The sequence below is a fragment of the Semicossyphus pulcher genome, unplaced genomic scaffold, assembly GCF_022749685.1.
Source record: "Semicossyphus pulcher isolate SPU_LCO1_2020_fin unplaced genomic scaffold, fSemPul1.0.p SCAF_17, whole genome shotgun sequence".
Taxonomy (NCBI): Eukaryota; Metazoa; Chordata; class Actinopteri; order Labriformes; family Labridae; genus Semicossyphus; species Semicossyphus pulcher.
The window spans coordinates 13,799,198-13,820,554 of record NW_027211681.1 but is presented as its reverse complement, the minus strand read 5'-3'; the positions used below and the strand labels follow the sequence as shown (position 1 = coordinate 13,820,554).

Here is a 21,357-nt window from a genome sequence, read left to right as displayed (position 1 = left end):
GCTAACCAAACTAGCTATAGGTGATTGATTAAAGTCTGTCTAAGAAGTTGTTGATGCTACTTTCCTGATTTAAATTATAGTAAAAAACATTTTATTGACATATTAGCATTAATTAGCAGGAATAAGTGTCTGCGCTAACCAAACCTAGCTTGTTAGCTCAGCCTGTTAACTAGCCAACAAGCAAGCTAATGCAATAGCCTTGGTTGAGACTGCAAAGCTTCAATGAATAAGCGTTTGTTAACCTTTATCACAGTCAGTTACTTTAAATTACAGATGCAGCTTGCTATCCAAGCTAGCTTTAGCTGATTGCTTGAAGTCTGTCCAAGAAGTCATAGCTTTTACTAGCATCATTTTATTAAAATGTTAGCATTAGTTTGCAGGAATGGTGTCAGCACTTACCAAAACTTGTTAACTTAGCTCAATAACTAGCAAGCTAACATATTAGCCTTGGGCACAGAACGTATAGCTTTGATAACTAAGTGTTTACTAAGCCCCACGCTTCCCTCATCCAGATCGGTCCAAGTCAGTCCAAAAAGTCTTGGCTTAGCTCGCTAACTAGCTAACTGGCAAGCTAAAGCATTAGCCTTGGGCGTAGACTGTATAGCTTTGGTTAGTAAGTGTTTGCTAGATATGGTCACTTCTGGCTCCAGAAAAACAAGCTGAAGACTTCAAAAGACTGTAAGAGCCCAATAGGTGATGTCTCAGTGGCTACATCCACTTCTTATATGCAGTCTATGGTGCTCTTAGATCTTTGTTATAAGGACTGTAGAACGTAATGTATAAAAACAACTTCCACAACAGAGTAATGGAAGCCAGTTGCAGAATAAGATGTGATTCCTGCCGAGTCACAGCAGCAGGGCACAAAGTTTTAGCACTTTGTTGAAATTCCTGACAGTGTATCTGTAAAGATAATCGTGTGTTGTTGTCAGTTCACGGCACCTAAAAGACTTGAAGTTCGAACCTGTGTGAAGAATGAGCTGTAAAATAAAAGAAGGGAAGAATTCTCAGTGACATGTCTATGTTACTTATAAAGTTTAAATTAATGTCAAGAAGGTTAAAATAATGCTGTAGTTACAAATTATGATACTGATAGTGTTTTTTTACATGAAAGTGTTTGTAAAATCTTTTTCAGATGACAGTTGTCTTACTGTTAATAATACCTTCTGAATTAATAAAGAAAATGAAGCCCTCTGCTGGACAAAGTGTGACAATGCCCTTTAAGGATGGCATGTTAAAGATTACGTCAGACCAAGTGTATTGTAGCTCTTTCCCTTTAACAGTGCATTTATTGATAGATCATTTACATCAATGGATACAGAACACACACACGCAAACATACACGCCACAGGAAACAGTGAAATGTACAAGTTTAGGAGAGGAGATCCCAGCTTGCTGACATCAACACACTTTGTTTTTTTCCTAACTTAAAACAAGAATTTAAGTTAAACTGCTCCACGGCTTTAGGGAGAGAACATTTCAAAATAAAAGAGACATGGAAAGACGGCAAAATCTTGTCTCTTATTTTTCTGATTCGGGGGAGGTAAGGTGTAATGAACGTCATTTCTAAGACTAAAATCAGGGTCTAAAAATTGGTCTACATGACAAAATCTGTGCTAAAATATTCAGTCCACTGCTCAACAGTGAACACACACAGACTGTCAGTTTCTTTAAGAGTCAGCATGTGTTAGCGTTACAATCAGAGTTTTATTTGCAGTCTTTAAAAGAAGGAGAACATGTAGCCACAGTAGGTTTTCAGTGGCAGCTTAAAATATACTGATGTTACCATTATTTGGCATTATTTCTATTATGTACCAGTCTAAATATAGATGGCACTTCTTCAGATAGATCCCTCTGGATAGTGCGTGTTGTGTTTAAATCACTTTGGACATTTTCCCAAAGCTTAAGCAGGAATGTAAAAAGTTACAGATCACCTGAAAAGAGACAAACTACCAACTCTAAAGCTCTAAAAGCACACATCGGTCAATCATAGTGTATAATGACATTTCAATCTTCATTGTATCTCCCGATTCACACTTTCTCATCTGACAGACTCAGTTGTTTAAAGGACAGTGAGGAGATAGTGTTTAACAGTTAACTGAAACATAAAAAAACAACAAATCAAATATTGCACACAAAAAGACAAAAGAAAACACTGTATTACAGTTTTGCTTGTAAACATTTATATTTTTGTTCACATTTTGTTCTTGCTCTTTCTTTTTTCAAGGTAACATACGGAAGCCCTAAGCGGACATGCATTCCTTCATTTCATTTACTCTGTTTTCCCGTGATGACGAGTCATTTCCAGTTGTTTTCTAGAGAACGCTGCAACACATGGTAACTTCAGATGATCATAACTCGTATCCCCAGAGCTGCAAAAGCACAAAACAAGCAGGCCTAACCGACCTCATCAGTGTGGGCAATGGCAGCATGGCATGTCCTGGTCTGTAATATCAGTGACCAGCCTGTTGGTCTGTTTTCTGGATCGACAGAAAATGATCCCGTTATCACGAGAAAACCAGCTTGGTTATCTCGAGAGAAACGAGATAAAAAAAGTCGACATCTCGCAAAAACAACTTGAAATGAGTAATGAGTAAATAAGATGTAAAGATGCACGTCTGCTTAAGGCTGCCGGAGTCATGACCAATATCTGGTGTCATTTTATTTCCGAACAGAGTTCCTCTTCGTCCCGTCCTACTGTGCTGTGATTGGCTAGAAAGGCCAAAAGGTGAAACACACAGGGGCAGATTAAATCTGAAATTGCTGTTCATCTGTTTGCTGTTTTGGATGTTGTATGTTACTCCTCGGACGTTTTTAGAATCTGCAGTGATGTGTATTTAAACCCTGTCATATTAAAAAGACAGTGTGCTTGTGAAAAACAACTCAAACCATAGCATCATCAAATGTTCAAATTTAGGCCCCAGATCTACCTGGTTAGGTCGCAGACAAAAACTCAGAGTTTGGGTTAAAACAAGTCAACCAAGAACAGCTGTCTCCTCTACTCCTTGAATAAAACAGCATCTTATTCTAAAACAATGAGTTACAGCCAATCACAGTCCACAACGGCGTTATTAGGCAGAACTCTATTTAAGAAAATAACCAGCGACATATGAACTACCTGTATACTTTTATATCTGCGAGGTAAAACGCTTCTTAAACGAGCCTCGTGAGGATCCAGATGTTTTAATTTAAGGCTGCTTTTCTCTGAACTCTAGTTTACAATCTGAACTAAATGAATACGTCTTATTAAACTCTAAAAGCCTAAACACTGATCCCTAGTGGCTGATGGTTGTTCAATAAACAGATATGGTTTTGGAGAAGTTTAAAGTGAAGAAATAATTAAGCAAAGACAAGATCTAGGCTCAATTGCCACCCAGTGTTTAAACTACACAACAGAATATCTTACATTTTCCTCAGTAGCAGCTCTAGAGCTCCTTTTCTCCTCTTCTATTAGCAATAAAGCTTCACGTGGGATAATCCAACATCAGGCTGAAGTCCTTTAAACTCACTGGAAACATTCATCTTCTCCCTTCTTCATAAACAGATGAGATGATTTAACTTATTTGACTATTAATCTGCTTCTTATCTTCTTAAAACTGAGGTGTAGTGCTTTAATCTGAGCATTAGTAGTAGTAAGTAAAAGGAAGACGGGGTGTAAATAAATGAGTAAATCTACCGTCATGTTGTAAATCTTTTTGGATTGTTTTTTTTCCCTACTCTCTGAGATCTGTTTCCCTTCCTTCAGCACGTCAGCGTCAAACAATAATATGCTTTTATTTCCCTTTTTTTATTCAAAGAAGCGGTCACTTAATTTGAGAACACGACTTAACTTTCAGCTTTTGTCCTGCTTTCCTTCACAACCCTGCTCACGCCCTCAAACAGCCCCTGCTTGCACTTAGATTTACTCTGCTGCCTCTTTGCGCTCATGAAACAACCCGGTCGTATTTAAGCACATTAAGCAGGAGCTTTGTGTGTGCGAGGGTTTTGAGGGAAAGCATTAAGAAATCTCTCCTGCTTTCAAAATAAAAGACCTCTCCTTTGGATAAAGACAGGAAATGATCATCAGGCTGGTTTCATGTAACATTCGTCCTTCTCACAGTAGTAACAGTGCATTCCTTAAACAATGTACAAATGACAGTAAATGTGCCTAAAAACAGCATCCACGTATAAAAAACAAACATGAAATAAAAAATCTTAAATAAAAACACTAAAGTAGCACCTTTCAGTGCTTCTCCAAACAGCTGAACTGATGATTAGACAGCAAGCGAGGTTCCTGAATCTCTTTAGACTTAAAGAAACGAGAGATAAAATCCAACTGCCTCTCAGTCGGTCGGCAGCCATCTTTGTCCGGTCACAGCCTCCGCTCCCCTCCAGGTGCATGATTAAATATTTATCAGGGATTTACTGTAAGAGCCAGGCGGCAGGTTTCCCTTTTCCCCCATCAGGCAGAATTAAAGGCAGTCTCGTTGGGGTCCTTGCCTTCCTCCATGCCGCTGGATGAGCGGCTGCTGAGGTCGGCCACCCCCGACTCCAGGTCGCTGCAGGCGGAGAGGTCATCGGGGTCGTGACTCTTGAGATGAATGTGCGGCCCGAGAGGCAGGGTGAGAGCGGGGTCACTGATATGAGCCTTCTGATTGGCCTGTCCAGAGGGGGCGTGGCCGTTGTCCTGTGCAGGGCTGGTGATTGGGTCTGTGTAAGTGGTGGGCGGGTCCGGCCCGCAGTGTCTCTGCCGCAGGTGACTAGTCCTCCTCCTCGGAACCTCGATGTTCTCCCACATGATTGGTTTCCCCGTCAGGGCTGCGATCCTCTGCAGAGAGGAGAGACAACGAGACACAGCGCTCCTTTAATTAGCCGAAAGCTCGTCGACTCATTCATCCACAAATCTCCTCTCACTCAGTCTGTCGTCTTTTACAGTGCTTCTCAAAAGGGGGGGCTTTGGAGAACTGCAGGGGGTACGTGAGATGTTTTTAAATGTTTATTTAAAAGAGTGTCAGCCATTATTCCTAAAATAATATATTATTATACTTATTATAATAAGTAGGTTTGATAAACGGCATTTTATATTACATAATTCTTTTTCGGTCCAGGTGTTAACTGCTGTAAACTGTCAATTCTTCTTCAAGTTTGCTTGTTGTGTTTTTTATTTGCACGACGAGTTTTGACATTGAATGGCAGATGTGGAGTGAGTAGGGTTGTCACGATACCAGAATTTCTGACTTCGATACGATACTAGTAAAAACAAACGATATGCGATACCTGTTTCGTTACCGTGGCAACAAAAATAAAATTCCCAGGAACAAAAACTGAGGTTGTGTTCTTGTTTTTAATCTCCCACCTTCACACAGTGCTGTACAGAAAACAGTCACTAAACACACCAGCTCATCTGACAGACTGTTAATAGAAACAAAAGGCTTCATGAGCAGCATTTTCCATATTAAAATATTCCTTCTTAAAGGGATAGTTTGCTTTGTTTGATGTGGGGTTGAATGAGATAAGTAAGTGCTGAAATATTCATATATATTGATTTTTAGGTGAGACGTCCTTATAAGTGGACAAATAACGCGTGGAACTGACCCTATCTGCAGCGGCAGGGCCATGCTGACCGGCATCCACTGTATGTAATAAACTTACTATTGATAAGTATCTCATATAACCCCACTTCAAACAAACTGAACTATCCCTCTTCATCATCACCCATCATCCAGGAGAAGTGTGAGCTGGTGTCTGCAGAGGATCTGCCCTTCGTCTGTGTTCCTATTCTTCTTATTCTGCTGTCTCTCTGCTCTGCTCTGCTCTCTGTCTCTCTGCCTGTCTCTCTGCTCTGCTCTCTGTCTCTCTGCTCTTTGTCTCTCTGCTCTCTGCCTGTCTGTAACTTTTGCATCTCTATGAGACGTGAAAGGGACGTCACGTCTTCATGTGCCGTTCTGTGAATAAGAACAGTCTGCTGTGTCGTTGCTGTATCAGAGCTCCAGGTGTGACAGAGGGTGGAGCACACAGTCAACCTTAGCGTATAAAAACTAAAGCCTGTCCCTTCCTGCGGGGTTGTACGGAGGTGTAGGCGTGTTAGTTTGTTATTTAACCGCGCTGAAACAGTCAGAAAATAACGTCTTATAAACACCTTTGTGCTTGAAGCTAGCGCACCTCATCAGGTGTCTTTAAGTCACAGATGTGTTGTTAAGTAAATCACTGATGGTGCAGCGCTGTATTGCGCTGCCTTATTTCAGGCGTTTTCTCAGATGTATTTCGGAGTGATGGATGATAAATTGGGGTTATGGTGGTGTCGTTATAGCGGGTGTCTTTGAGTGTTGTATGCCTTGTCTGGAGCCCGGGTGGTGGTGGTGGTGGGCGGTTCCTCCTGGCGGTACCTCCTGGTGATTGGTCAGCTCCTCCTCCAGCTGCTGAGACTCCTCCCTCACGGCAGACAGGAAGTCTGAAGGTGACTGACGAGGAGGCGTAGATTTCTCCACGTGGTTGTAGAGACCCTTCCACATTCTGGGAAGAAGGAGAGACAAGCAGAACACAAGGGAGTTAGGATACTTTATTTTATATTTTTTAAGGTGTGCATTAAGGTCTGTTATTATTCATTATTATTTGTGTTAATTAAAATATACTGTATGACTGTATTTTAGAGAGGTAATAAAAAGTACAACAGCAGTATTTTTTTTAGCCTTTTAATCTTCTAACACAAGATTTCAATCTGTCTGCACCTGTACGCAGTCATTTCATACTCACCCCTGAACCAACAGCACATTTGGTGTGGTGAGGCAGTGTTGTGGTGTGAGGGTGTGTTTGCTGCAGACACTCACTTGAAGCAGTAGGGGGTGGTGTTGGGTCTCAGGACGCCCTGACTCTGGCTCAGCTCGGCCTTGTACAGAGGGTTGGTGTACTCGGCTCGGTCCTTCCACAGCTGAGGCCACACAGAGTGACTCCGCTCATGAAGCCTGCCGTCAAACAACACACACCGACCAACATTACAATTATTATAAAACAAAGAAAAACATAAAGGAGTAAACTCAGTGTGGATGCTCGTAAACTCCAAAAATCTGATTGTTAATCTAAATGTCGAGGTACGATCTTTTTTTCTTCACCTCTCTTTTGAATACAAATCCTTCACTCCCTTCAAAGCTGCTGGCAGACGCCCAGACCCACACTTCAGGTTAATTCAGGGTAACTCTGACGCCAAATGGGCCACAAGAAGAAATCGATTTTATGGATGTTACTCTCCTGCATCATAACTCAGGTCACAGTCCTGTTTTCTGTTCCTACACTTAACTGTCGTGAATGGAAAATGTAGTTGTGGTGCATTTTGACTCTTTTTAGTTATAAAGTGAAAATAAAGCTTTAAAAGCAGAAAGGAAATAAAGTGGACATATGACTCTGAATGTATCTATCTGACTTGAAAGTGCATAATTGCATGTGTGCACTTTTGGGTGTGTTGGAAAGGTCTAAGGGAAACCTCGCTTAAAGCGGCGCACGGTGCAGTCTGTAAGAGAGCAAGCGCAGCAGGAGTTTCATGTGCAGAATAGAGTAACGTGGATTATACCGTAACCAAGCGGTGCAAGTTTTGTGTGTCACTGAGGAACTACCACACATACCCTCAAAGACTAATTGGTTGCAATACTGTGCTGTTGTGTTACTAAGAAGACAGTATGAAGAAATATCCATACCTGACACACCCCAAGGCGAACATCACTCCTGGGTTCCTACACCTATGCAGTCCTAAGTGAATGCCTATTTAACAGGGTGTGTGTTTGTGTATGAAGTTGTTATCAAAAACATAAACACTATTTTGTTTTTTTAATGCTTATAATAATAGTAAAAAAATACAAACACATCGTAACACTGGATGAAAGGATTTATGTACCTCTTGGACATTTAGCTTTAATTGGAGAATTAAATCAAAACATTGATTGGAAATTGTTCCAACAAATAAGTGGTTATTCAATAAAACAAAATCTAATCATATGTTCAAGTGAAAACATATATATTAGTAATAAATTTGACCTTCATTGTGCGCCATGTAACTAGCAAAAGTGGGTCAGACACGCCCTAAATCACTCAGCGCCATGTGCTTTAGACTGCCCTCCGCCGTCTAAATAGGGCCCTATGACTGTAGCCCCGACGTTAAATTCAAGCCTGACACCTTCATGTCTCTCTGCTCCGCTCACATTTACCGTCACTCTGCCGCTCTCTCTCTCTCTCTTACTTGCTCTACCACTCAGTTACCGAACACTTTCCGACACCGGTTATACCAACAAGAGGAGAGGAGAGATGTGTTCAGGCCCAGGTGGAAAAACCCAAACTCGATTTTATAATAGATAGAGGACAGGGTAAGAAGTTGGCCTCTCTAGTGCCTCCTCAATAATTGATTTATGTTATGATGTATTTTATGTTCTGTTGTTTCATTAGCTTGACCTATTCGTCTAATCCCACAGCGTTTCATGAGATGCAGAGAGAAAAGAGAGACAGACAGACAGACAGACAGACAGAGAGCAGCATGTGAAGCAGAGAGGGAGGAAAGAGAGTAGCAGATGAGCGGTGCAGCTCTATCTGAAACGTGTGTTATCTCTATTAACGAAGAAAAACTCAGCTGCTGGACTTTTTCAAGAGCTTCAACCAACTGGATTAAACTCTGAATTTCTATGACCTGCAGGACCGAGAACCTTCACAGACTAGACAGCGTGATCTTTATTGAAATTGATCTAATAACCAGGTCTCCTCTGGGTAACTGTGCTGCAAAGTGGCATAAAATATATAAAAAAAATGTTATTAAGAGGCAGAAAAACTGATATTATACCATTGCAGTGTTGGGTGCCAAATCCTAAACTCACCTAGGGCACCAAAATGACCGGAGCCCTGTCTGTGTATTAACTGTGTGTGTGTGTGTGTGTGTGTGTGTGTCAGTGCTACCTGATGTCTCTGCGTTCCTTCTGGCAGTTGCCCAGGAAGGTGCCGTACTGACAGGAGTAGACGTGTGTGTGTATGGCGGTGAGGAAGCGCTCGTTGAACTCGAAGGCACACGGGAACTGCTCGGACAGCTGCCACACACACTCCAGGAACTGATCGATGACCGGAGACACCTCTTTAGGGTCTCCGTCCAGGTGGGCGTACCTGCAGGGACACAGCTCCGTCTTTACTGTCCGTCATGTTTTACCCTCTTAAGTACACAGATCATTTTTTGTGTAACCAATTACTGGGCTAACTAATCAATTAGCTCGGATAAAATAAGATCTGCCTGCTCTTCTCATTAAAATATCTTCTTAAATAAATAATAGTATGAAGACATGTTTAATATCTGGCAGCTCAAACATAAAAATTGATTTAACACGTAACAATTAATGCACTCTATATGTTACTCTTCTTATTCGTGTTGTTAGATAAGGTGGGACCGCTCTGTTTGACCCCTGTTGATGGTAAAATAATATATTTTTTATAATAAAAAGAAGAATAGCATCCTCTCTCATTTCATATTCTGTCACTTCAGGAGAGCTCACACAGCCGTCTCAGACATCAGAGATAACATGTAGGACGTGTAAGTGCTCGTTATCTAGGTGTGCAACGATTAGGCAACATTGTTGCCAACAAATGTAATTGTTGATAATTCGTTGGTTATGTCATCGTAGGCGTGGGCGGTATACCGGTTTCACACTGATGTCATGTTCTGCCACAACATGGATTTTGCAATATCAAGATAAACACAAACGTTTTGGTTTTCGTACACGTTTTCCACAACACAAAGTTGACGTTTTATTTCTCTTTTGTATCAGCAGCAAAGTTTATAAAAAGACATATTTTTGAATGAAGAACTTTATTTATTGTCTTATTGTTAGTTAGCACATGATTAAAATAACCTCCAACTACATTTAATCCTGAGAGCCAAATAAGAGCCATTAAGTCATTGTGCAATTCATCTGATTAGTCGATTAATTGTTTCAATAACCAATGACTAGCCGACTATCGTATAGTCGTGAGCGGCAGCCCTAATGTTGTCCTGAGGAGAAAAAAAGAAAAGCTTTCAATCACGTTAATAAAATGCCTTTCCCTGCCTGTCACAAACTCTCCTTCAGTTTCTTCTTTCAGTCTTCATTTGTCACAATCTTTTTTTTCTGTTTATTCTGACATCATTTACTAACCATTTTACTGACATATAACTAACCAAAGGTAACCAGCAGGCAACAGGAGAACCCACACAACCAAGGCCAAGGGGACAAAGCAGGAAGAAGTGGAAACAGTAAATAAAATAAAACAACTAAAAGAGATAAAAGAAAGGAAATAAAGCAATACAAAGAAACATAAGCTGTCAAAGCAATAAAAGAGATAAAAACCAGTAAAGGCAATAAAAACAATAGAAGAGCTAAAAGCAACAGAAGCAATAAAAATAAATAAAATCAGTAAAGCAACAGAAGAGATTAAAGCAATAAAAGGAGATAAAGGATCAATACCAGCAATAAAAGATGAAGTGAAATAAAAGTTTTAAAGATGAATAAAAGAATAAGAAAAGTATTATGAGTGGATTCAGCTGGTTTGACCTTTTGATTGTAAGGTTAAACTGTTGGAGAAAGAAGGTTTAAACTTTTTTAACTGAATAAAATGACTGCAATGATGTCACCCTGCAGTCACTGTTGGTGTGTGTTGAGGTCACACTCTGTCACTGACCTGTGGGAGAACTTGTGTCCAAAGGAAACCCAGTCTCTCTCTATCAGCACCTGAGAGGGAGAAACAGGATACAGGAAGTAGAAAGGTAGAGAGGAGGAGCAGGACCAAATCAGATACAAGGACCGAGACACTTTCAGAATAAGAGCTTGTCAGTGTTGTGTGTGTTACCATGAGTCCTTTCATGGTTCTGTAGAACGGGTCCAGCAGGATACTGGCTACAGAGCAGGCCTGAGCCGTCCGGTCCCAGCCGTCTGAACAGTGAACCAACACGCTGACTCCTTCATCAGCAACTGCCTGGAGAGAGAGAGAGAGAGAGAGAGAGAGAGAGAGAGGCAGAGAGAGAGAGAGAGAGACAGAGAGGCAGAGACAGAGAGAGAGAGAGAGAGAGAGGCAGAGAAACAGAGGGAGAGAGAGAAACAGAGAGAGAGAGAGAGCAGTTAAATGACAGCAGTATGAGTAAAGTCTCCTCCTGCTGCCCCTTTATATGCACTGTAGCTGAGGGACAGGTGAACATGATATAGAAGTCGTTTTATTATTGTTTTTAAGATAAAGTTTCTGTTAATCCCAAACGTCTGTTTGCTGCGCGCCTGGATATAAAATTAACGATGTGATGTGAACGTAAAAAGCCAAGTCTGAAACCACCAAACGACTGACAGTATTTAAAATGTTTGTTGTTGCTGTTTGAAGGTCTTTGTCCGTCTGATTGGCTGCTTGTGTGTGTGTGTGTGTGCATGTGTGTGTGCGTGTGTGCGTGTGTGTGTGTGTGTGTGTGTGTGTGTACGAACCCTGGCTATGAAGACTCCGGCATCCAGTACAGCTTTAATATGTTTGAGCCACCCCGAGTTCTCCAGACCCCACAGGAAGTCAGTCATGGACGGAGCTCTCATCTCGCCCACTGCAGAGAGAGAGAGAGAGAGAGAGAGAGAGAGAGAGAGTTGGTTTACAAACAAAAACATACACATGCACATAAACAGGAAAGCAGAAAAGATAGAATCAGGAGATGAATCTTTATTGTGCACTACATTTCTCAGGGACAGTGCATATAATATACATAACTGTAAATACACATTTATTAGGCCAATGGTTATTTTAGAGGGCACTACTTGTGTAAAATGTAAATGTAAGTCAAAACAATAACTGGGGAAGCACAAAATCAGTTAGATAAATTATAAGCCGATAATGGGAATCTTTTTTTAGCATTTATTATTCCGATAATTGCTTTCATTTACTTATTAACAAGCCTACACATTCAGACACAGAAGGTGGCAGTATGTGGTCCGTCATTCAACACAGAGAAGAAGAACAACAACAACAACGAGCGCAGCTGCAGCAACAAGACAGTCAAAATGACATCACCAGTGTGGATGTTTTCCACTGTTTCAGAGGAGGATAACACGATTGCTATTTGCAAAACATGTGCCGCAAGGATTCCGCCAGGAGGAAAAAAGTTTTAACACAACCAATCTTGTAAATCACCCAAAAAGTCGTCATCGCAACAAAGATTTAAGGAATACGAAGCCGCCAGTGTTAGTCCAGTGAGCATGTTTAGTTCGACGGCCCAGGCGACATTATTGCATGCACAGGAGCGCTCCGGTTCGCAGACAGCGACAGTGATCTGCATAGCTTTTGAAACCAGTGATGTCAGTTGTGATGCAGGTTTCCACGTCGACTTCTAAAACAGAACTTATCTGTCTGCAGCTGTTTTGACCGGCATGTTTGTCTCTGCAGCGGCACTAACACACCGTACACATGTGGATAATTGTGGACCTGGTCTATCAGCTTGTTCTCAGAACTTTCTGCCATTGTTGTCCCTGCTGCTGTGTTGACGCTGTCACATCCCCTTTGCCTCTTCACTGCCCCTACTGTTCATGTGCATACTGCATCTCACAGCAATTTTTGTGCACACAGACGTGTGGCAGCCATCATGTGCACATGAACACGTAGTTAAAAGCAAGTATGTCTCCTGCCTTAAGCTTTGGGGCCTAAAAGTAAAGCCAGAGAAGAAGTGCCTTAAAACTGTATTCTACTTCATGGCCAGCAGATGGAGCCTCCTCTAATGGCAAAAAGAAGTCTGATTGTAAGAAACAAGGTTAAATGATCCTACTTCTCACTTGATTTATTCCCTCAGTAAACATTTTCCTAATGAGTTCATGGTCTCAATCTCTAGTTTCAAGTCTTCTTCAACACAGTGTGATGTTCATTTTGTAAATGATGGACCCATTTAGACGCAAATAGACGATAATGCAGGGTACGCTTAGGGCGGAGCAACAGGGGCTAGCGCTAACGCGAGCTGACAAAATTCAAGATCTTGCACACACACACACACACACACACACCCACACACACACACACACACACACACACACACACACACACACACACACACACACACTCTTCTTACCGTCGATGATCTTCTGCTGGCTGCTCCTCATCACGTGAATGTTTTCGATGCCGATGAACTGCAGCTTAATGTTGGTGTAGTGGTCCTCGTTCTCGTAGCCTTTACCTGCTGCTCGGTTCGCCATAGCGTTCAGCTGGACACACACACACACACACACACACACACACAGAGCTGTATATGAGCATTTTAAAGCTCGATGTATGTTTGTATTATTCCCTGTGCATTAATTTTGCGTGTGTGTATTTGGTACCTTGGGTCGGGTGTCCACCACATAGATGTAGTCACTGCCCGGGTTGGACTTCATCACGGACTGCAGCATCATCTCGTCCTCCTGACAGCGTCCACTGAAGCCCGAGAGCGGCTGACTACACCGACACACTGCGGCCTGTGTGACCATCAACCATCACCAGCATCATTATCACATTGTAAGTACAGATCTTCAGATTTTCTCTGTTTGAACCAGTTAAAGGAAAAGAAAATTATTTCCTAACATATGATTTTGATTAAGTGGACAACTCAGCTCAACTATCATTATTACTATGGTAAGTTATCAATCCACTTTTCCAAAACTTGTATCCCCATCATTCTTCCTTTGTACATGTGTCTGTGTGTGTACATACTGACCAGTGTGTCCTGGTGGAAGTAGGACAGAGCAGGAAATCGTCCTCGACTCCTGAACCTCGAGCTGCCCACGATGATGGGTGGTGTGGCCGACTTTGGAACGAAAAGCTCTGATGGGTACGTATCACACACCTGGGAGAGGAAACACACACATGTTTCTTACATTGATTGTTACCTATACGTGTATAGAAAACCTCGACTGCTGTCCGAGTCAGACGGTAAAAAGGCCAGACTGCGTAGTGACGGGAGGAAGTAGGTAAACAAGGTTCTTGCACCATTTTTAAAATCACATTCAAAGCTTTTTAAGACCAATTTAAGGCATAGCCCCACTACCACTAGCTGCAGCGTGCCACTGGTGCTTTCGAGATCTAATGTGGGATTCAGCAGCTTTCCCACCCCCCCGGTCCCTGACGAGTCTTTCGGCATAAATTGCACCTTGCGTCGTCGTTTCTTGCTAGCGCCAACCTCCTCCAAAACCTCTCTTCTTCCTACCATTTTTTGCTAAAGATGCATTTGCCCAGCTGAGCTCAATTCTATCTCACCACAAATCACGACTGTCACGCAGCCAGACGTAACTGCTTGTAGCTGACCAACATAACGTAAACATGTAAAGCTTGTGGAGTCTCTGAGACATGACAGTCAAACAACGGCTTCTATTCTCTTTGTTACGGTAATGTTTATTCATGCCCTTCATTTCCCTTATTTTATTTTAAGACCTTTTAAGACTTTTTAAGGACCTGCAGGAACCCTGGTAAACGATCAGCTGGAGCTTGATATGTGTGTGTGAATCCACAGCATGCGAGTGCAGCGAGTCTGCTGCATGATGGTCAGGATGAAGGCTCTGTCTCTCAAGCTTGTTTCACAGTGTACTGTGTAAACAACAAACAGAACATGATATTCTTAGACAGCTTCACAGGCCTGTATTTCTGCACAGCACTCGTAGGTGATTATTTTAACAGGGGTCTCACTCTCTCTCCCTCTCTCTGTCTCTCTCTCTCAGTGCAGCAGGAAGGGTTAGACGTGCTGTCACGCAGAGAAAGATCAAATGAGTGATTTGCAATTGATAAGTAATTTGAAATCCCAATTTTACAGGTTAACATTTTTACTGGCTTAAACAACTTCCAACTATTTTATCATATTTTCCATTTTTGCTGTCCAAGAGTTTTTAGGGAAAATAATCAAAGGCCCGTCTTGTAAAGATGCCTGTCCCTAATAAAGGCAGCCTGGGTTCATAGATTACACTAAAGAAAAGCCTGGGCTATTAATTGAAGTTTTAAGATCCCCCCCACACACATTTTTTTTGTATAATAATATAACAATAAACAGGAAAACTGGAGCCGGACTAAGCTAAGCTAAAAACGTCTTAGTTAAGATGTTGACTCTCTGATCTGGCTTTGAGAGCGCTGCTGTTTGCTGCACATGTTTTAACATGTTAGAGGAGGTAACTGCTGATAAGACGTCAGGCTGACGGGAGGCTTGTACTATTTTATCTACGACCTTGTAAATGTCCTGAATACAAGGTAAAACCTGGTCCCTATTTTTGCTTTGTTGGGGGTTTTGGAATTGCTCCAATCGATCTTTTCAGCTGGTAAAGTTGCCTTTTGGGGAAAATGCAACAAATCAAAGTACATCCTGTAAAATTGCTTGTTTTTGTCTCTGATAGGCAAAGATTATTATGTGAAGTGTCCGAGAACATTACAGAGTATCAGTACCTTTTTTATTAAAAGTAAGATCCTTTTTTAAAACCTGAAACAGCCCTTATATTGCTCTCTTCCAAGACACCAGACTCCAATGACAAAATCACTCCTGCAGAACACAGCAGCTGCTGGCTGCTGCCTTCAGATCGCTTTGTTTATGTTGTTGTGCGACGTTAGTGTTTCAAATGGTTAGTTTGGATCCAACAATATTTGTGTATGACACAAAAACACAAACAAACTAACCACTCGAGCCAGCTGCTGACGAGCTACTCCTGTGTTCTCGAGGTAAAATTACTGTTTTTGTCAATGGGGTCTGGTGGCTTTGAAGAGAGCGACGTAGCTGCTATTTGTGGTTACTAAAAAAGCATCTTACACTGTAACAAAAGGGTTCATCTCTTTAAGGATAATTTAAGTTATATTGTCCGGCAATTAGAATAACAATCTGAAAAATAAGAACTTTTAGTGGACATATGTTTTATTGCATTTACACCTTAAACGTAAGTCACAATTAGACTGACCCTGTATTCGCTGTTGGCCGCTGTAGTGACCCACAGGTTATTAGGAACTCCCATCCTCTTGTAGTCGGCCGTGAGGTCAATGAAGTTCCACGACTCTTCTCTCTCCTCTTTGTTCACATTGGGATTAAAGGACAAGCAGTACAGCTCACTGTACTTTTCTGGGAGAGGAGAGGAGAGGAGAGGAGAGGAGAGGAGAGGAGAGGAGAGGAGCTAAATCAGTATATTTAAATGTGCTTAACATTTAGTAAAAGAGAGACACCTGCTCATGACACCCTGAAAGACTAGTGTCTGTGTCCATGCAATCCATCCAACACACATTTAATCAATTTCACACATAAATACACACACACACCTGGTCGTGACAGCCTGACCAATGAGGCGTGGACGTCTGAGCAGTCTCTCTCCTGTGGAATCAGGATCTGGTAGACCCTGAAATCCTTACAGCGCAGGATCAGCTGACTTCCTGCAGGGATGGTGGGCGGTCTCTCCACACTGCTCACCATGCTGTGCAACACCTGAAACACACAAAAACACAGAATGCTCTAAATTCTCTGTTTGGTTGTTTTGAGAATAACTGATCAGTTGTTCATTGTGGCTGTGATATCTGTGCACTATTAAAAAACACAGCATGAACTCGTGCCACATTGATGTGTAATCTGTCTTGTGATCTGATTCAGGAAGTAGCGTCCACGTCAGTTCATGGGGATGCTCCTGGGCTTTTCTAGCGTGCAGTGAAAGAAGGAGAAGTAGATAGTTAGCCTTTTTTTTATTTGACAAGCTGATTGGAATCTGTCTTCTTTGTTCCTGTTAATCCAGCAGACACAGTCCATGCCTGATATGTGACATCTGAAACCCCCTGGATGCCTGTTTTATCTAGTCAGGTCCAGAGGGACGGGGAAGTGTCCTCCGTCACCTCCTGCTGGAGGTTTGAAAGGGGGGATGGGATGGTATCTCTCCTTCCTGTCTCTGGAAACTCTCACAATCCTTGTAATGATGGCTCATACAAGCTTTTTAAAAAGACTGGGGATATGAGCACGCAAGATGAAGATTTCAATTTGCTTGATTGGCCTGTTCAATTCCCAGTAACCTGTCACCATGATGAGCATACACTTCATAATAAGATGCAGGATTTTTGAGACTAATGTGGATGATGATATTAGACGAGGCGACCAGTCCAGGGTGTAACCCCGCCTTCCGCCCAATGACAGCTGGGATAGGCACCATCCCCCCCGTGACCCTGAACAGGATAAGCGGTATAGATAATGGATGGATGGATTTTAGACGAGAAGAAATCACTGATTACGGGTAAGGCAGCTGATATTGAAACATTTGGGCTGAAATGGCGTTTTTATCTTCATCAAATCACTTTATTTCAGTATATTTTAAACGTTTATACATAGTAAACAAACTATTTTTGTCGTCTACAGCTACACTTCTTTCTCCAGCCTTTCTTCATAGTCACAGGATGAAAATACCATATTATCTTCTCCCACCACTCTGTGTCATTCAGCTCTTATTCACATACTTCTGAAACTAACACTGTCAAGCACTGTCAAACGAATGCTTCTCCGCAGATCATGTTTCTGTCACAACATGTTTTCACTTTCAGCAACAAATCTGTGGATCCACATTCGCTTCAGCCTCGCGAACAGCAGCGTGACTACACTAAATCAGTCTCTCCATTCACCACTGATAGAGCAGCAGTATTTATCTCTGCTTTACAGCATCAGGGGAGGCTGATATTCAGTCATCATTGATGATTCATAACAACTAACAAAAATTAGAGGGGACGTGCGAGTCAACAAATTATAGAAGACAGCCTGCATTCACTTCAGAGGCAGCTATCTGAGATCTCAGCCAGAGTGATGGGAAGACGGAGACAAATACAGAATACACTTTGGTTGCAAAATAATCTTTTTGTTAACAAAACAATTTAATGTTAGATCCTTTTAAAACAGAAACAGCTGTTCGCTGCACATTCTCTTCCAAGCCACCAGACTATTACTGTGTTGTGTTGGATCAGAGCCATTGTCCTCAAAAAGTCCTTTACGACTGTGGGCTCTAAAGAGAGCGATACAACGGCTGTTTCTGGTGAATAAACGCATCTTAGTTTTCCACAAAAATGTCTCTTCCTGCAGAGATCCTTCACAAAATGTTGTCAGACTATTTTAATAATAATCTCTTGGCTGTGGGGATTATGTTAGCTGCTGGCTGAGGTGATTTACAGGAGCAATTAGTCATTTAGACCTCATGTCAAAGTTGCGCCCAGGTTCAAAAATACTTGAACTACCCTTTGATTCTGGTTCTGATTCTGATGAAGGGATTGCCCGTGTCTCACAGGTGCAGCACCTTCCAGCTTCCAGCTTACCCAGGTCTCCTTGCGTGTCTCAGGGTTGTTCTCTACAAAGATGGTGTGCGTGGCAGAAAGGTAGAGGGTCCCAATGCTGGCCTTCCTCTGGCCCGCCGACCGGTCCAGGAGACGCACATTTTCCACCTACCAAAGGCCAACACACCAGATATCAGAGACAGAAATATTCACTCGTCGAACATGATGAATAATTTTGAAGATAATATACAGCGTGTCTCTTCATTCACAAAGACATGCACACGAAGACCACACAGATTATTTTAGTGTAATAACGGCTCACAGTCTGCTCTGCCATGACTCAGCACATCACGTTAACTGAGCTCAGATTAAAGCGTGTAAGGTGGTCATGTCAGGGAAGGTTTTGCGCTGTGTGAATTTATGAGCAGAAATGAAGCATTTCTATGTGTATTGTGCACTAATTATGCACCGGTATGACTCAGAAGGCAGCTTTCCTTAAGAAAAAAAAACAGAATTAAATTGTCTTTACTATAATTAGCTATATGTTGCCTAAAAATCCAGGGGGGACCATGGTCTGCTCAGCTGTGATGCTCTGCTACATGTGCTGCACACTAGGGGTGGGACAAAATACTGATACGGCAATATATCGTCGTCCTGACTCGTGCAATACAATTATCAATAGGCTGGAGCCAAATATCGATATTCCTCCTCACTGTGGCACTTGTGACTAAATGAGGGTAACGTGACAGAAAATAATCGGCAAAAGAAGAAGTTAATCAGATATCGTGATGTAACATTTTATGATTGTCTTGCAATATACAGTATCAATTAATCGCAGAATTGCTGTATCGTCATATTATTATTATTGTGGGCCATGTATCGTATCGTTTCGTATCGTATCGTATCATAAGCTACCCTGCGATTCCCACGCCTCCTGAAGACAGTGCTGAAAGTATGTTACTATGGAAACAAAAAGTATCGTGCCGGACAAACTAAGACAATACATAACTTCTAAACATTGTTTTCTGTGTTATACGTTTGTTAAAAACAGTTTTCATTTTGGTGTGTTTTAGAAAAACACGCTGGCTCGGAAATGTCGGCAACAAGCCTAAATCGACCCAACAATGTCTGGCTGTACTGCAGACAGTACTGAGAGGATTGAAAAATATGGAGTTTGATATCAATTGATGCATATCGGATACCATTATATCTGTGATTATATCTGTGATAGGCCCATACCGGCCAATTCATGGTCTACCGATGTATCAGTCGGGCCTTAGTGTAGGAACCCATGGTATAAGGTTTTGTTGCTGTAATTCGTGTCTTACAGATTCTGCTAAATCTGCTTACTCTATTAACTCATTCATGTCCTTTATAAACACCAACACATCATAACAACGTGGTAATGACGAGGACAGGGTCCATATGAGGCCTGTGTGCTCGTGCCAGGTTGGCAGACAGGAGGGAAATGGTGGTTACCAGCACAATGCTATGCTGTGTCATGGCTAGGCAGAGGTATAAGGGCAGGATGTTTGGACTAAATCACGCAATTTTAATCAGAAAAAAAGTTTTAATTAAAGAAAAAGCTTACAAAAATAAACGTCTATGGTGGCAGGTTGTAATGAGTATCATAACATCCACATGCGCCAGGTGCGTTTTCCGCTACGTCAGGGAGTTATTGCCTGGATCCATTATCGGACACATAATGTTAGCTTAACAGAGATTGTTTCCTATTAAAGTATTTGTTAATCAGAAAAGGAAACAGGTTACAGTGTCTACACACAAATTGTTTTGAGTCAATTTTGAAAAAATATATGCCAGCTTGATGTCTAGTAATCTTCCTGTGGGCTGTCCCACAACAGACAGGCGTCAGTTTGTAGATGCCTCATATAAACTGATAAACACTGTGCGGTCTAACGGAGGCAGAGAGGGATGAGATGGAGAGATAATAGAGACAAAAGGAAAGGGGAAAAATAATAAATGAATGGACACACCAGCAGAGGAGAGACAAAGACGAAGCGCAGACAGAGACAGGTCACTGCTGCTGAAATGCTAGCTTAATTGTTGTTACCTTGGGCGTCCGGATGTGCTCCATCACTGACAACCAAAATGGAGGAGATGGAGAAAGAGGATCCCGACGTGTTTGGTGGTTTGTAACCGTCAGCGATTATATTCCCCGTTTCACTCCAGCAGATGAGCTGTATTCTCTGCAGCTGCTGTTCCAGGCCCGTCCTGGAAAATTTCCCATGATTTCCGTCCCGTTGTATCCCGGGTTTGTTCGGTAAAACGGGAAGCAAAGGAAACCTGTACTTGCCCTGGCCGTCGTTAACGGTACCCGAGCTTCCTCTGCCTCCGTCTCTGTTAGATAGTGACGCTCATAACGGCTGCGTTAATGCGTACTACACCACTGCCAGTTAACGGTAATACAACGTACGACCTCCGGTTATACCGTTCAAAATAAAAGCTACCATTTTTATCAAATATTCTAAAGCTTTAAAATGAGTGTTATTCCCACCTATTTTGAACAAGCGAGTATATCTGTCACTATAGCAGATTACAAAATACATTGTTAATTAGTCTGATATGTTTTTATACTTCATTTCGTTTGTCAATGTAAACCCCCTGTTTTATTTTGAAAATCACCATTGACCGTTAAATCATTTTTTTCTCAAACTTGTTACTGCTTCAAAGCTCGTGTCAAGAGTGCGCTCGTGCGTTTCATGGATCAACCGCATCTGCGCGTGCGCATATTCCACCCTCTCACATGCACCATGTTATACCATTTCTATTGTGTTTTTTAAAATTGTTTTATACATATTTTTATTTAACTTATCTTATTTATGAATACTTAATTAGTACTACGATAATTAGCATATTCGATAAGTAATGTCAGTGGATAAAACGACCCTTACCCTATTTGTTGTTACCATACATTGAGTAATCATGTGACCACAAATTAAGGAAGTATAATTCACATTACTCATAGCATCGTGGACTATACCACGAGAAGTGAAAAGCAAACCATATATACATTTGCCAAAATATGCCAAGTGAATTGATTCTGTTTAAAGTTATCTCTCTTGTATCTTGATTAGAATAGATACATTTCTGAAATTATTACATGTTAATTTAGATTAGGTT

General features: G+C 41.6%; 1 protein-coding gene across 1 annotated transcript; it reads right to left on the bottom strand.

Annotated features, from left to right (window-relative positions):
* Nucleotides 1-1,267: 1,267 nt before the first annotated feature.
* On the bottom strand, nt 1,268-20,562 carry LOC138594734 (phosphatidylinositol-3-phosphate phosphatase MTMR7-like). The gene is made up of 14 exons (XM_069665940.1): nt 20,288-20,562; nt 18,259-18,384; nt 16,243-16,405; nt 15,891-16,048; nt 13,679-13,807; nt 13,305-13,439; nt 13,055-13,187; nt 11,439-11,548; nt 10,822-10,947; nt 10,654-10,703; nt 8,908-9,108; nt 6,804-6,938; nt 6,363-6,489; nt 1,268-4,804 (listed from the first exon to the last, which is right to left on the bottom strand). The coding sequence occupies exons 1-14, from the start codon at nt 20,309-20,311 to the stop codon at nt 4,439-4,441; spliced, it is 1,983 nt and encodes a 660-aa protein (XP_069522041.1). The 5' UTR covers nt 20,312-20,562; the 3' UTR covers nt 1,268-4,438.
* Between the last annotated feature and the right edge of the window lie 795 nt (nt 20,563-21,357).

What these genes read in the sequence shown, in the direction of transcription:
- LOC138594734 (XM_069665940.1), bottom strand. Translation starts at nt 20,311, where the DNA reads ATGGAGCACATCCGGACGCCCAAG. An exon ending in AGCACATCCGGACGCCCAAG is followed by an intron (nt 18,385 to 20,287) that starts GTAACAACAATT and finishes GGCCTTTGGTAG; the next exon opens with GTGGAAAATGTGCGTCTCCT. An exon ending in AGCTGACCAATCACCAGGAG is followed by an intron (nt 4,805 to 6,362) that starts GTACCGCCAGGA and finishes TCCTCTCTGCAG; the next exon opens with AGGATCGCAGCCCTGACGGG.